The sequence below is a fragment of the Musa acuminata genome, chromosome BXJ1-10 (assembly GCF_036884655.1).
Source record: "Musa acuminata AAA Group cultivar baxijiao chromosome BXJ1-10, Cavendish_Baxijiao_AAA, whole genome shotgun sequence".
NCBI classification, from domain to species: domain Eukaryota; kingdom Viridiplantae; phylum Streptophyta; class Magnoliopsida; order Zingiberales; family Musaceae; genus Musa; species Musa acuminata.
Genome location: NC_088336.1, coordinates 4,476,698 through 4,494,235, shown reverse-complemented (window position 1 = coordinate 4,494,235; position 17,538 = coordinate 4,476,698). Strand labels below are relative to the sequence as shown.

The window sequence follows — 17,538 nt, the reverse complement described above, 5'->3', positions numbered from 1 at the left end:
AAAATGAATAAGCAGTCTTTCCTTAAACTAACAAAAAAGAATCAGGTTGCTTACTGTAAACGTTAAAAAAAATAAAGAATAAGTACATTGGTAAACTACCTGACGAGTATCACATTTGCCTGCAAGGTCACAGTACTTACTAAATCGTGACCAATAATCTTTCAAAAGCCCTTTCCATTCGGTAGTTCCAGCACATACATTATCTAGCTGATCAAAGGTAAAAAATGATAGAGTGCAATCAACAAAAATAGCCAACACTACATGAGTCCATGTAAAAATCAGCTATATATACATCTCATAACTACCCTTTGCAAACAAATATACATATCATATTTAAGGCTATTTTCTACCATAACTAGTATACATAAATATGAAACTGCCCATACTATATATGTCATTCCTGGCAAACATTTGAATATTCACTAAATCAGATATCTTAGTGACTCAAACAATAAACACACAAACCCTGTACATGCATAGAAGAGATCATCATCATATAAATATAAATCTTGCGAAAAGCATTTACAGAAGTTCTCAATAGTAATTTCAATCAGAGGATAAAGATTAGCTTTCACTAGCTTAGCAAAAAAGAGAACTATGTTTTGTGGCATTGAAGATCTTCAAATGAATCCATAAAGCATTAAATGGGACATGTATTACTATGTTGCTCAAAACCTTCTAATGAGTAAACATTACTCTTTAATCTTTTCGCATTTGTCATCAACTACTAGCTACAGAAGTTGGTAATGCCATAAGCATATACTTTACAAAGTACACTTGGCATTAAAGTGAGAGCAGTAATGACCAAATGTCCAACTAAAAGAAGGCACCATCATCAAGAAAACTCCTGGTCTGACTGATTGACTGGATCCCAATCTAGGCCTGCCAATCTCATAAAAATCAATTGGATCTATCACAAAATCCTTAATTATGTAGGCCTTGGGGTGTTCCTTTTGTTCCCTACAATTTGAAGTAATGGAACTTGTCTGTGTTAAACTGTATTATATCTCCTTTTTTATCAATACAATTCTTGCCTTTTTGCAAAAAAAAAAAACCTTAATTATGGGTAATCATGATCAACTGTTAACCACAACAATCAAGTCAAATCCACACCAATTACTGATGAGTTAAGCCAGTTTCAGTCAGTGTTGTCATTTCATGGCACAGGAGAATGCCAATAGCTTTTGGGTGAGAAGCAAGTGTTGGCATAGACCAAAAATTGACATACATATACATCGGCACAGGCCAGCATTGTGCAAGCCAATACCTATTTGACATAATATATCTTGACCTATATTGACTTGTAATAGATGGCATGGTAATCTCTTGCTCCCTTCATCTCGAACAATTTGTAGCCAATTGCAACCTACTGCATGATGTTAGAAGTTGTTAAAAAAAGAGAGAAGTAAAAAAGAGAAAACTCCAAGTTGCGACCTACAAATTGTAGCCAATTTTAGCTCAATTTCTAAGAGAGAGAACTCATGATTTTAAAAGACAACTTCTATATACCTGACAGTACTGAAGCTACACCCAAAAACCTGCTCAAGCTGCCTATAGCAGAATGGTGAGTTGTCACAAACATTTCTGCCTTCAATCCTTTACATTGCCTTTTAAAAGTAGTAGAAGCACTTGCATTAAGATATACTTGTTTTCTTTTATTCTGTTCTAAGGTACTGTACACTGAGAACCTTTAAGTCTACATCAACTTCAAGAGGTAATGAATGTCAAAATAAAAAAACATTTAATCATCACCAAACGAGAAGACCCAATTTGTCTATCTAGCACTGATAACAGACTAGTTGTACTAAGGATTGCAGTTCCAGATATCGGAACCTATGCCAGTCCATAGCCAAACTGGTATCCAGAATTGTTCGGGGTCATCGACAGCTTAAAATGGTCAAAACAAATATATATTGCAGAAGGCAACCAGCAAGGTGCCTTCATTATCTTGTACTACACCAGGTTTAGCATAAAATTATAGTTCTTAAACTATCAATAAGCTTAGACGTAACTTATAGAGCACAATTAACTTCAGAAACCTACACACTAGGCTTTAGCAGAGTTTGCAATTGATAATCAGCCTCTCACAGATTTGCAAAAGGAGACAAATTCCACTTTAACCTCATATAAAGAGTGAGGACATGGACATCATTCATCTTGGAAAAAAAATTATAATTTAATAATCAACAACCATCTGCAGGCTCAAGAAGTTAAAGAGATAACAAGACACGAATCCCAGGTCATCCAGACTGTACATGACTGGAAAATAAATAAAAATTTTCAAGGAATACTGATTGCTTTCTATTGATAACTTTATTCAACCAAAGCACTATAAGCGTCCAGAAATTGGAAGGGATCTACATGGAAGCACTATAAGAAAAACAACACAAGGACATTCCATCAGTGCCTTTAATGAATGCTTTCATTCTTTGTGGAATTTGATAGAAAAATGCATGCTTTATTAAAAGAAGATCATCAAGGCAATTACCAAATTTACCTTCTTGGAATCCTTCATAAACTACTTGACTGTAGGCTACCACTTTAAGGTAATTTCATGATGTACTTTTAGTTGAAGAATGAAATTCAAAGCATCTAAGAATTCTGTTCCTATAAAGTACAAGAGGCTTAGCCACCGAGTTTCAGCTGCAAATAAAGCATATCAGGAACTGCTACATATATCTATGATAATCAGGCCCCCATGAAAACTTTCTATGACATTTACCAAAAATGTATTCTTTACTACTTAGGTGACAGTTTTTGTCACCAGGCCTGCATGCAGACACGAAAAAATTATGTGGTTCGTGTGTGCTTGAAGATTATTATACCTAAAAAAAAAGAAACCAAAGAACAAGAAACAGTCAAACAAGATGAGAATATGCAAAATATAATTGTGCAATCAATGAAAATTATGACTTCTATCAAACAATTAAGAACCACAACCAATAATAGCTATACCAGTTTTTTGATATATAACAAGACCTCTGACAAACTGATTGTGCTTTTCCAATGTGCACTTATTGCCAAATCGATGACAGACAATGAAAGCAACAATGTTTGATAGCATAAGCAATAAGTACCTCATTCTCCATGTCAGCTGTAAAACTGTAATCAGCAACCTCTGAGAAATGATGGGAAAGAAATGCTGACACCTAAAATAACATCAGAAAATGCACCAATCAAATTTTTGTTAGATCTAGAAGAAAAGAAGTTAAGAAAGTCAAAAATAACTGACTCAAAATAACTGACCAAAAGGCTTACAATGTGCAGAGGGACTGTTTTTAAACAAGTTTATTTAGAAGGGATTTGTAGCATCCAAGAGTGTGTCCTACCATGCAGGAACATATTTTTCTATAAATAGATGAACTGAACAAATGCAATCAGTTTCAACATGTATTGTTGAATGTTCCGACCAACTCGACTAGTTTCCCACTTAAAAGACCTGACATCCCCTCTGTCCAACCAACTTACAAAAGATACAATGCACGTCCTCTATTTGTGCTATCTTGTTGCCTACATTTGGTTGACCACAATCTCTCCTCCTGGTGACCCTCCCCCACTGTTCTAGTGAGTTTCCCTTGTTGTTCCTTTGAGCAGCCACGGATCCAAAACATGACAGGGGACAAGTTTTACCTCCTGGTGACCACAAGTTTTCCTTCCCTTACTCTTATTTGCCTGGAATTAAGAACTTGCATAGTCAACTAGAAATTTAAAAATGCGACTAGCAGTTCATCACCTCTTTGGGTAGCTAGTGGAGTGCCTAGACCACCTTCAACAGAACTGTTATAATGGATCACAATAATAGAGAAAAGACTGCCATTGATGACAGCATCTAGCATGCTACAGGGAAAATAACATCAAAGTAGTATCCCTATCCTTGAGATATAGCAAATTGCAACTTTCTATAGTTTACATTAAGAAAACCATGTGACAAAGATTAAAAAGTAATACCATACCATGCGACCACGAAATTCTGGATAAAGAATCCGACTTTTCATTGAGATGTAGTTTCTATCCTGAACACAAGCAATTTGGCTGATCAACTTTTGGATATAAAACAACAGGTGACAGTGATAACAATTAACAGATGATATAAATCAATTTCATCAATATAATCTTGAAGGTAATGTTGCTTAGAAGCTAATACATAACCAGATGATATTAGGAGACAATGTGTGAATTCATTTACTACAAACTTGCTCCCTGTACTCTACACATGCTAGCCTTTGTAAATCTTGCAACAGCTTCTACACTTATACAATGGGAACACAAACTGGTATAGGGTTTAGTATTCTAAAACCTACATTCTGTTAAGAAGCTGAATGTATAGCCTCTTGTAAGCATTTGTTTCAGATAGTAGAAGCTGCTACTTATTTCAGTAGGAAACATGACCAAAATGTTCATGCCCTATAGAACAGTCTATATAATGCAATTTAATGAGTACCTGCAACACTTTCATTATGGATGCATAAGTTGATGGCCTTCCAATTCCAAGTTCTTCTAGCTTTTTAACCTTCAAAAGAGTATAAACAATTAAAAGACTAAGAAAGAAAAGACAACTTTGTAATTTGCAGAGAACTTCATACTTGAGCACTAAAAAATAGATGAAAATCCTAATAAATAAGAGAAGGCGACCAGTATAAACTCAATCTTGTACTGGACATCACTAACCAGTGCTCCTTCAGAGTAACGTGGTGGTGGTTTAGTGTAATGCTGAAGTAGGTGCACCTTAACCAAATCTAAAGAGTCCTTGACCTATGAAATGAAAACATAATTCAATATCATCAATCAATTGGATTATTTAAAGCATTAAAGAAATGAACAAGAATGGATATTCAAACAACAATCTACTATCATATTTCGTCATCTTTCAAACTCTTGGCAACTAATGCAGATAACCACTAAGAATAAAAGACAGTGAAGATACCTTTAATTTGCGGAAAGCCTCAAAAGATGCCTCTTTTTTATCCTCTTCCTTGTTATTTTCATTAAGTTGTGCCTCCTTGTCCTGATTTCACAAATGTTCAACATTCTCTTTGACAAAGTGAACCAAAGCAAGTACAAAGACCACTCAGAATATTCTGATAAATTCAAAACTACATATATTATTAGCAAAAATTGTCCGAACTTTCAAATTCTCTATAACTCAGATGTTGAAGTTGCATTTCCATCATTTTTCTTAGATTAGATTACAAGAAAATGATAAGCATGTTATATACATAGTAATTTCTCTATTAAAGATGAAATATCGTTGAGAAGTTTACTGTACTGCATTTTAGCTTCCTGGCATGAACAGTGCAGAAAAGTTACTAACTACACTATGCATGAATACTCTGTACCATAATGATCAACACTTGTCGGCACAGACCAGAATGTGTCATCCCAAAGAAGTATAGGCATGCAACACGCCAGACCAGTGCCAGAAATATCGGCATGCATCATGCCAAACCAAGCTGGAAGTGCCAATGTATTATGATGAGGTCAATTTGTAACCTGTACTGACTGGCACAAACTGTGCCGTGCCAAAAGGTATTGATAGACCCCGTACCAAGAAATGGCAAATTTTGACCTAATCACATATGAACAGTAGCACTTGTTTTGGAAACCATAGTGGCAACATTACACCAGCCTCTGCAGCACAGCAGAAATTGCTGGCAATATATGATGTTTCAAGCTTAGATGCAGATGTTCTCTGCTTGAGGCATGTCAGTCCATCCAGTTTATATCAAAATAATTATATAAATATATAAAAAATAATGACAAAGTACATGGGCTATTGCAAGCTAATGTATGCACAGCACGACATGCTGCACATCAATAAAAAGCTATCTGAGATATGCACTTGGCACAAGGCATTGAACTCCATTATCATGTTTCCTTCAGAAGAAAAACAAAAGAATGTACATAGAAAGTATCATGGTATTTTGTCTAGTGAAAATACTAAAGCAAGTATGAAGGACAAACCTCATAAACTGCTTGATATCCAAGGAATGCAAGTCGTGAACCAACTGATCGGAAGATCATGTCTCCTTGAGAATTCTCAATATCAGCTTGAATCTACATGGGTGCCATTCCACAATATGTCATGTAACATTGAGCAAATTCTTGAGACATACAATGGATGAGATGGGGTTAAGAGTTTATGGAAAATATATTGGATTTGAATATATATACATGCAAATAACTCACAAAGAACAAACTCTGTACAAGTTGCACTTTGAGAAGACTGTAGACAGGTCATCCATGTTTCAGTCCAATTTTAAGTTGAAGAAGCAGCAACATTGATTCAAAGAATTTTAGATCAGGATCTCTTATTTTCTTTAATTCTGAGGTGAACTTCATCCTCATATTTTGTTCAACAGTTTGGTTTAGAAGAGTCCATTAGGATTCAGGTTATGGAAGGCAACATGTTTAGGAAGAATTTCCGGGAATTTCAAGACAATTATTTTTAAAAAATGTTTTGTTACTAGAGAATAAAGAATCATGTTAATCTAAAGGCTAGCTATCTTGATGAAATAAAGTGATCACAATTGATATATTCTTAATGAAACCTCTGTTTCTCTTTGAACTGTTTTCTTCCCACTTAATTATTCTCTTCCTTCAGTGACTTCCTTTCAAAAAATTCTGAAAAGAAATGGAATTAACAAGTGACAAGACACACATAAAGGTCCATCATTGCACTACAAAATGGAAGTCCACCAATATAAGCTCTAGACGCTTACTAATACAATTGACAGGGTTCTCTGCTTGCATCAATGAGGGGTTATTTATTGTTTGCATCAAATAAATCTCACTGTTGAAAGGAGGGAGGGAAATATCTACTATTAGCAAAGTTAAACCAAGCAGGACAGATTCTTCTTGTTTATAACTTGACACCTTTGATAATATTAAAACAAAGATAACAAATCAGATACCATAAGAGACCTTTCATCTTTAGTAAAAATCAGCTACTTCACCATGTGCAGGACATAATTTGACATCTTTACCAATAGGACCATTCATGTTCATATCAATTATCAAGAAAGGCATCAAGAAGTCATAAAATGGATGAGCTCTCCAAAAATTTTATAGGTCCTCTTCCCATAGATCTTTCTAAACACCTCTTTTGATGCCAAGTAAGCATTAGAAGCACAAGTATAGAAATTATTTATAAAGATAATTATCACAAAATGCTGAAGTTTTATATTTTTCTGGTGTGTCCATGGGAATCCAATACAATGACAGTTAATAATAACAAGTCCAACTCTAATAAAAGGCATATGAAGGCACAACATGTACTCACACAAGCATGCATGCATAACTGCCTAAATAGGTATGGAACTGAGGAAATAGTAACAGAAAAAGAGGTCCATACCATATCAGTAGTCGCAGCTTCCATTTGGCAAGCCATCGTCTGACTCCAGATAAGAGTGTATAACTTTAGAGAATCACCATCGAGGATTCCAACTAAAGATGCTGCAACAAGTATATTATTAGAACTGATGTAGGTATAGCTTTAGCACCTTAACAAAATTCATAGAAAATGATCAGTCAGAAGAGGAAAGGAACAAAGAAAAAAAGGGGATAGAGAACTTTCACAGGGCTCCAATAATCATAAACTTAACTATAGGTAAGGCATTACAAAAATTAGGAGACTGGCTAATTATAATCAAGTCTTAAGCAATTTTGGAATTTCTGCTTTTATGCACATACTGAGATATAATTATGATGCAGTGACTTCATATCTCCAAGTGTATTCACAGAAAAAATGAAATACAGCTAAAGGCTGATCTGGGCTTCAGATCCTAAAATGCTGTCATGTCCAAATTATCATTTAATCAATATACTCATAAGATTATACAGGTAACATCTCCTTGAAATTAAGTCCTGATGCATATAAATGAACAGAACTTAGAATCTTGGCCAATATGTATCGCATTGATGTCATATCCTATCATGTTTTCCATGATGTAATAATAGCATATCCATATTATGCCATCGCAATATCGTGTACCTGTATTCATGCTTGTTAGTCCCACATTTTAATAACCAACGCTAATCTTCTTGATAGTTCACAGTATGAGTATCTCTTATTTGATATTTTTCAGTAGCATCATCTATCTATTCAAGATCATTTTTAGTACCATCATACATCTATCTCAACATCATTATATATGCAATAGTTATGGATCTCCTAGTTTCACAACTAACGTATATTTGACCTACAAAAAATTGTTAGGACAATAATTGTTATAAGATTTTACATTAAATCAAAGGCACATTTGATGGTAACCTATGAAACATGAATACTCCCAGTTGCTTAGCATCTTGGATATTTGCTAGATACATAGTCGAAGAATTTGAATTTTAAATACTTACTGAAAATATTAAATATGTTGGATGCATATAAGGGATGCCTCATTGGTAGATGGGAGAATTTTGTTTTCAGCACATGTTGATTCTATGATTTTAAACACAATAAATATATAATTAGACATAATAGGTTAAATTGTTTGTATTGAGCATAAAAATCATGGCTTCTCGAGACAAAACTGAAAATGGTCTTCACTTTACTCATTAAAGATCTTGCTATCTTCTCTAACTATCGACGTACCATGTTGCTAAAGATAATATCTTTCAAGAAGAATAATCTAAAATTATTAGTTAATAACTTGGTTTTTTTTATCCTGGTATGTATCTTTATAGTCTGCTCATTACTATTAAATGTTAAGCTTTATTATATAAACTTTCTATCAGCATCACAGACACTTTTTATCATTGTATCCATGTTGCATCATCTCCTCCATCCTATCATATCAGAATGTCATATATATGTATCCTTGCTTTACAGGAGGTAACAAAAAATTTCAAACCACCCTCTCCAATTTAACCATCTTGGACTAGTTCCATAACAATTTTTTAGTTATTTTACTCAGAGATATCTTATTAAATCTACCCATCTTGTAAAGTGACAGCGTTAAATTTATTTGCTTAAGATGTTTAGACTCGGTAGTACTGGAGTAGCTACATTCGCTATAGTTGAGACTCAATTGTTTGACATGCATCAGTGTATGGAAAATGTCTACTTTTGAAATATAAAGTAATTTACATAACTAAATGTATGCATAAACATGTGTGAATAAGTTTCACATCAGGTGGCTGAGTTTCAAAATGTCATAGGACAGCAAGACTCTATTACAACAAGTTGCTAAGCCTTTATTAAATGACCTAATCAATGATTTAAAAAACGCTAGGCACCAAAAGGAGCCAAGGTCCAAAAACGCTCAAGGCGCTAGGTGCTCGCCCGAGTGGACCGAGGCACTAAAATATAAAAATATATAATATAATTAATAAATATATTTATTTAAATAAAAATATAATATTAAATTAAGAAAATCTTGTAAAATTACAATATCACATTAACAATAAGTCTCAAAATTCAAAACAATAACAATAATTTCAAATAAATAAAAATTAATAATATTAAAATCAAAATAATATATTATTAATCTAATAAATAAAAATATTGTTACTAGTATACAGTTAGTAGTATACTATTAATATATTGTTAACAATATACGAAGTGAGAAGAGTGTGAGTAAGAGGAAGATCGAGACTGCTGACTGAGAGCAATGACAACGGGAGCGGGAGCGGGAGCGGGAGCGATGAGAGCAGGAGCGGCGAGAGCGGTAGCAACGAGCAATGGGAGTGGGAGCGACGAGCAACGACAGTCGCAACGACGGCGGTAGCAGCAAGCAGCAGCAACGAGAGCGGCAAGCGACAACAGTGGCAGCGGTATCAGCAAGCAGTGATTTCAATAGGCGCTCGAGCGCTCGCCTAGGCGCTCCTCGCCTCGCTTCATGTCCAAGCGCCTTGCTTCAAAGAGGCACCGCCTAGGCGCTCGCCTGAGCCCAGGCGCCGGGCGCTTCGGGCAAGCATCTGGGTTAAACCAGGCGACCGAACCAGATTTTTAGGTCTGGTTGGTCTCCGGTGCTTTAGTTGATTCAATCGAACAAACTAAATCACTGATATCAGGCTCCCTCTTGCAATTTCCCCGACTTCCCCAACCCTAACACGTAATTTTGCCACCGAGATTTCTTCTCCGATGTCGCTGCTCTCTACTGTTGTTGCCACTGTCGCTGCTCGCCGCAATTGTCGCACTACTCGCCGCTGCCACAATCGCTGCTCGCCGACTGCTAGCCGCTGCCACAATCGCTACTGTCGCCGCTCCCGCTGTCGCTCGTCGCTCCCGCTCGCAGCTCCCGGCCCCACTCCCGCTATCGCTCGCCGCTCCCGCTCCAGTTACAGCTGTCGGCTACAACCGCTGCTGTTGCCTCAGCAACCTCGGTCTTCTCACATTCTTCTCACAACACTGTTAACAGTATATTAACAGTATATTGCTAACTATATACTAATAATAGTATTTTTATTTATTAAATTAATAATATATTATTTTAATTTTAATACTATTATTTTTTATTTATTTAATAGTATATTTTTTATTTAAAAAATATACTATTATGATTTATTTATTTATTTATTTATTATAATTTTGTACCCAATTTTCTTAATTTAATAGCATATTTTTTATTTAAATAATTATATTTATTAATTATATTATATATTTTTATATTTTAGTGCCTCGCTTCGCTAAGGCGAGCGCCTAGCGCCTCGAGCGTTTTTGGACCTTGGCGCCTTTTGGTGCCTAGCGCTTTTTAAATCACTAGCAGCAAGCAACGACAGCGGTAGCAGTGAGCAACGACAGCGGGAGCGGGAGCAACGATAGTGGTAGTGGCAGTAGCAGTGGCAGCGGTAGCGATAGAAGCGAGCAGCGGGAGCGACAATGGTGGCAACGGTAGCAACGAGCAATAGGAGCGACGACAGTGACAGCGACAGTGGTAGCAACGAGCAGTGGCAATGAGAGCAGGAGCGACGAGCAGGGTTAGGGTTGGGAAGTCACGAGAGGAAGGCTGATATCAGTGCTTTAGTTGGCTCGATTGAACCAACTAAAGCACCGGAGACCGAACCAGACCTAAAACGCTGGTTCGGTCACCTGGTTTAACCCAGGCGCTCGCCCGAAGCGCCCAACGCTTGGGCTCGGGTGAGCACCTAGGCGGCACCTCTTTGAAGCACGCCACTTGGAAATGAAGTGAGGTGCTCGAGCCTCACCTCGCCTCGCCCGAGCGCTTAAGCCAGCGCCCGAGCACCTATTGAAATCACTGGACCTAGTTAAAGGTAAAGTATCTAGACACTTGCAGAACCAATATATTATAATATACAACATTTTCATGGGTAGAAATTGCCCTAGGATGAACGTGGAAAGAACTATAGATAAAGAAAAAAGAGAAATACTTATATTGAATAAAAATTAGAGTAATAAACACAGCAAGTACATTAAATCCAAGGAAATTTATTACATGGTAACCTCCTGATACTGGTTGGCCTAATAGCTTCATGGGCTTCTTGGGCATTCTTCACCTTTTGGAAGGATTTACGTATGCTTTTTGAAGCATATTCCTCGCCATACCTGTATTGCAAAAACCATACATTAAAAATCGAACAAAAAAAAAAGCATTTACTTATTTAAAAATATTTAACAAAATATGAGACAAAAAATGAGCAATTATATTTGTTCAAAAACCAAGAACATCTTGCATCAATATATTTTGGCATTTTGTAGATAAGCTCTTTAGAACATGTTGCATGAGCAATTATATTTGTTCCAAACATCAACATAAGTCGTTCTATCATAATCATAACATTTGAAGGTTCAAAGATCATCTTTGTGGCTCAATAATGGTTAATAATTTCATGTAACCATCTCATAGGCTAACTCCTACTTTAATTCAATGATTATCTCAACTCACTATAAAAGGCCCCCCAAGTGTGTCTGTGATCCTATCTGAGAAGTTATACCCTTTTTACTCATGATTCCTCTAAATCCACAGTAGCTTAAGCCTCAGAGGAACCTTTGTCATGGGATTCCCTCTTGAATCCCTCATCTCCCCGATACCAAACTTGTGACAAATTCATAGGCTAGACCCAGGTTGAATCTAAACCCCTGACACGTTGAACAACCAAAATCTAAATTAATACCTAACAAGTAAAGAAGACTTCTAAATCTAACCTTAATTAGACTAAATTTTGACTTGAGCTAGACCTAATTGTCATCACCTATGACCCCCTTAAGAACCATGATCCAAACTGCGAGTCCTAATTGATTCAAGACAATATACATATTGCCTACCATAGCTTCTCACAAGAACTTCCAAAATCCAATCTAGCTTTGCATCATCAAATTACAAACAACATATCAAGATTCATTAAATTCAACCGACTCATTTGATTATATTGGAAATTTACACTTCAATTTTCTCCTATTACATATATTTAATAGCCTGAGTATGATATAGCACATAACAATCACTATATAAGCTTGTCAAAGTAACATCAGGAATAACCAACATGTCATTGTGCCAAATAGCATGAGATTCATCTTTATGCAAATGTGCAGAAGAGTAAATTTGGAAGAAATAAGATTAGGCTGCTCCAACGACTGGTTATGGATCAGTAGTACATGTGCATAAGTCCTCAAGAAAACTAAGGCCAATAGATCATTATTCGGCCTTAGTTTCTTGCTAAATGTACCCATCGGACTGCAATTTAATTTCTTGAACTTTGAATATCTGTTACTGCTAAGATAAAATATGTCCCATTAATTATTCCATATTCTTCAATATATTTGCCCGACCCATTTTAAATTATACTCAATTATGTGGTTTATTAGACTTGCAAAACCAACAAGGTAATAATTAAAGGTGTATTTTGCAATACGGATTAAAAGGCATATCTCTTAACATCCTAATGAGCAGCGATTTTAAAAGGCGAGGCGAGACGAGGCCCGAACACCTCGCTAATCTCCCAGGCGGCGCGCTTCAAACAGGCGCCGCCTGGGCGCTCGCTCGAGCCCAAGCGCTAGGCGCTTCGGGCAAGTGCCCGAGTTAACCAAAGCGATCGAACCAGGATTTTAGGTCTGGTTCGGTCCTGGTTCGGTCTATGATGGTTAGTTGGTTCAATCGAACCAACTAAAACTGATATAAGTGACAACCGAACCCTAACCCTCGCCGCTACCGATCCCGATCCCGCTGTTCGTCGCTGTCGCCGCTCGCGCCTCCCGCTACTCGCCACTCCTGCTCCCGCTCCCACTCCTGCTCCCGCTACCGCTGCTCGCCGCTCGCCACTATCGCCGTTGCCGCTTCCTCTTTTCTCAGTCAGCAGGCTCAGCACCCCTTTACATTTCCTTTTAAAAGTATACGTATACTGTATACTGTTAATATTATTAAGTTTATTTGAAATGATTAATTTTCAATACTGTTAATAGATTAATAATATATTATTTTGATTTTAATATTATTAATTTTTATTTATTTGAAACTTTTTGTTAATGTGACATTGTGATTTTGTATCTTAGATTTTCTTAATTTAATAACATATTTTTATTTAAAATTTTAAATAATTATATTTATTAATTATATTATATATTTTTATATTTTAGCGTCTCGCTTCGCTCGGGCAAGCGCCTGGGCGAGCGCCTAGCGCCTCAAGCGTTTTTGGACCTTGGCGCCTTTTGGCGCCTAGTGCTTTTTAAATCACTGCTAATGAGCTAACAAAAATGTTACAGATGAACCCTAATGAACTAATAACAATAATGCAGATGAACTCATTTGATAAATTCTTGTATATCAAACCAAGGTTTGTAATTTCGTACCGTACCGGAGTTTCAAGCTCAGTTCGGTACGATACGGTATAAGTATATCGAGTGGTACATTTCGGTATACCGCTCAGTATATATATATATAAAATAAAGAAAAACAACGGCTCTGCCCGCGTGAGGAGAAGGAGGTTCCTTCTCCTCCGCGCGAAAAAGAAAACGGGGAAAGGCAACATCGCTCGGTTTCCCCACGTGAAAAAAAAAAAAAAAAAGAAAGGCGTCGCCTCGCTCGGTTTCTTCTGCTGGGGAGAAGACATCACTTCTCCCCGCGTTGTCACCGAGGCTTCGTCACCACGCCAAATCTCCAAGTTTTCTTTTTTTTCTCCCTCTTCTTTCTTCTCCGTCACCGACCAATTTAGGAACGGAAACAGTCGCAATCGAGGCTACCGCCCAGTAGCGAACGGTCCGTGTACCAGCCTGCTGACGAACCGATATGTACCCCCCGATACGAGCTATATTATTCAAAATTAAAATCCATGTATCAAACATTGTCTATGCTTACCATATCAGTCATAATTCGATAAAATGTGCACATGGATTGTATACTGAGTCACTGATAAACATATTCATGAACTGCCAGTCGAATTTATAGCAAAGTCGGATTTCGAAATCCCAAGCTTATCATAGCTCAGTTTCTTAACAGAAAGATCTAATTTATACTTGAGTTTTAAACAGTATACATGTTACAGTTTACTTACCTTTCTTTAATCAAGGAGTGAATATCCTCTGCAGCTTCATTACAAACCTTCAAACAAAGACAGGAACAAACTGTTAAACAGTGACTTTTATAATGCTCAGGGTCTGATTGTATCCCCAAAAGTCCCAGCCAACATAAAAATTTTACTGCATAGCTTTAGGAGCTAACAGTCACATTGTCAGCCAACATTATATAGTAAAAGAAAGGGATAAGAGATCCTAATCGTATCAATCCTGCAAATGTAACAAACAAGACAAGAAAAACTAATTTGATCAAGAAAAGAAAATCAGAAACAAATGAGAAAATGAATTTAATCTTCGCTAGGAACTCAACACAGTCAAATTTCAAAATATAATTTGCTGTTAATGAAATGATATGGACATATGTTAAGAAGGCGTATGGATACTGTAAAAAAAAATGAAACAAAAGTATTTAGTCATACGAGGAAAGATACAAGAAGACCTAATAAAACTTCACTAGAAACTATAAATAAAGATTTAAATGTTATTAATTTAATTAAGGATATTTCTTTTAGTATAAATAAGGATTTAAACCAAGGATTGAAATATCGTACCGTACCGGAATTTCGAGATTCGATCGATATGGTACGGTACTGTATACCGAGTAGTACATCGCTCAATATATATATATATATATATATATATATATATATATATATATATATATATATATATATATATATATATATATATATATATATATATATATATATATATATATATATATATATATAAAGTTTAAAAAAAAATTTTGGCAACGTCGCCTCTCTTCTCCCCACGCGAGGCGACATCGCCTATATATATATATATATATATATATATATATATATATATATAAGAGTAAAATAAATCGGTGACATCGCCTCTCTTCTCCCCACGCGAGGCGACGTTGCTTTAATATATATATATATATATAAGTAAAAAAAAAAAAATCTGCGACATCACCTCTCTTCACCCCACGTGGGGCGACATCACTAAGGCAACGTCGCCTTGATATATATATATATATATATATATATATATATATCAACCGATAACGGGCGATCCGTGTATCGGTCTGCTAGCGGACCGATACGTACCGCCCGCTACGGGCGGTATTATTCGAAATTGAAGACCTTGATTTAAACTACAAAGTTCTATATATTAGATATTTGATAAAGGTGACACTAATTAGTAAAGTCATACAAGAAGAGTATTTGGGATATTGCGGCTTATTGTTGTTGTATATTAACAAATTTCACATGGATATGCAACATAAAAGGTTACTCCTTTGCGACCTGGGAAATAAGGGTTCAAGTCATGGAAACAATCTCTTTAAATTTAAAGGTAAGGCTGCGTACATTGACGCTCCCTAGTACCCGCATTGGTGGGAGCCTCGTACACTAGGTACATTCCTTTTTTTTTAATGCAACATAAACTTCAAACAAGAGAATATTAGAGGGATAAGTAAAATGGAGAGAAAATCCATTTTGACAAGAGCTCTTCCATGTTCCTTATGATGGATACCCTGCATTAAGGCCTCATCCACATCACTCTATCTCACTGGTATTATGCATGCATATTGCAATGCGGTGCCACCATGGTTATATAATAGAAAAGAAGTGCTTTGATAATACATGACTTTTAATATCTCAAGGTTTACAGCAGATACACGGAAAAGAAACCTTCCATCCAAAAGAACATGTAAGAGCCACCATATTATGATAAGAAATTGAAGACCAGAATGTTGATTTCTTTTTTTACGGTAAGCATGAAAGAACCTTCTATCTAGTTAATGCATGTCCTATCCTCAACAAAGGATCTGGATGTGTGTTCTTAACTAAAAATTTTAAAAAAGTTGTTTTATATGCCACCCGATGTAAAGAGCTTACTCACTAACGTTATTAGATCTCCAGCCTCAATGTCACACTTAAGACAGATCATACACATTAATTAAAGCTTGAAAGTTTAGTATAAAATAAAAGAGAATTTGATGATAATCTAATGCAACTCAGTTTGCTGATAAAGCTCTCTCAAAAATTACGTAGAATTTTAATGCAAACTGAAACAGAAACCTACATGCAGTCCATCAGTTCTCATGTATGTTATCAACCCTGTTGCTTCTTCATTTGATAGTTTGACGCCCTCATACAGCTTTTGTGCTAGCTGCACGAAAATGAAATCAAAATAGGTTAAAATGACAATTTTGAGACATGATAAAAGAGAAAAAAGAAAGTGCATTTTAGAAATATTTAATGTCCAATGTACATTATCATGAAATCAGTAAAGCATAACCAATTATGAGTTCACAAGAAGGATTTTGCAAGGGTAAGCAGAGGTGAAGTGTAATTCATGTCATCGGTATATGAACTAATCAGTGTAGAAAAAACAAGAGCATACAAACAATGGGTAGAAATAAATCCACATATATGTTAGCCTAGCTGATGATGGTATGAAAACAAAAAAAATAGATGCTGTTACATCAAGTACAGAGTATAAAGTCTTCACAGTCCACATTAAACTATTCTGCAGCAGGAAACAATTGTAAAAGAATCCTAACAAACATGTTGCACTGTCATAGAACTTAGTATAAATCACTATCATGAGCACAATTTACAAATTTACTCAATCTTATACACTATAGATATTTAAGAAAAGTGAAAACAGATGTATAAAGTATGCAAAATTTACAAATCTATTTAAACTGTCTTCTTTACAAACAGCTATTAAGAGCAATGGTAAAACTAAATAAGAATTTTAATTAAACACCATCAAATTATAGTTAAGCTCCATATTAGCAAACTGAATCCTGTTGTTAGCTGAGAACTCATGTTCTTACCTAGTTAAGCTCCATATTATCTGAGGTGAAAATATCAAAATAGTAATATAGAAGAGCATTAAAACTAAAAAGGTACTAACCAGCCATCTAAACAAGAATAAGCATTAAATGTGGTGGAATTCAGGGTTGTTTCAGTGTTGTTCAAGTCTGATTAGAGTTTGGGTCGAGCCTAGGAAGAACTAGGTTTAAATTTTCTATTTTTGTACTATAGAAGTATATTTGTCGTTTGTTTTTAAGATCAACTTTAGGATTATTT

General features: G+C 35.7%; 1 protein-coding gene across 2 annotated transcripts in view; it reads right to left on the bottom strand.

The window, feature by feature from the left end:
• The window catches only part of LOC103999822 (uncharacterized), a 60,496-nt gene that overhangs the window by 23,985 nt on the left and 18,973 nt on the right, over window positions 1-17,538 (bottom strand). For both annotated transcript variants that reach the window (XM_009421689.3, XM_065085702.1), the window contains 11 exons: window positions 16,523-16,609; window positions 14,446-14,492; window positions 11,394-11,503; window positions 7,352-7,452; window positions 5,962-6,054; window positions 4,925-5,005; window positions 4,669-4,752; window positions 4,442-4,510; window positions 3,954-4,013; window positions 3,078-3,149; window positions 100-207 (listed from right to left, as the gene is read on the bottom strand). In XM_009421689.3, coding sequence (XP_009419964.2) covers window positions 100-207; window positions 3,078-3,149; window positions 3,954-4,013; window positions 4,442-4,510; window positions 4,669-4,752; window positions 4,925-5,005; window positions 5,962-6,054; window positions 7,352-7,452; window positions 11,394-11,503; window positions 14,446-14,492; window positions 16,523-16,609 — 912 coding nt within the window. The remainder of the gene's footprint in view (window positions 1-99; window positions 208-3,077; window positions 3,150-3,953; window positions 4,014-4,441; window positions 4,511-4,668; window positions 4,753-4,924; window positions 5,006-5,961; window positions 6,055-7,351; window positions 7,453-11,393; window positions 11,504-14,445; window positions 14,493-16,522; window positions 16,610-17,538) is intronic.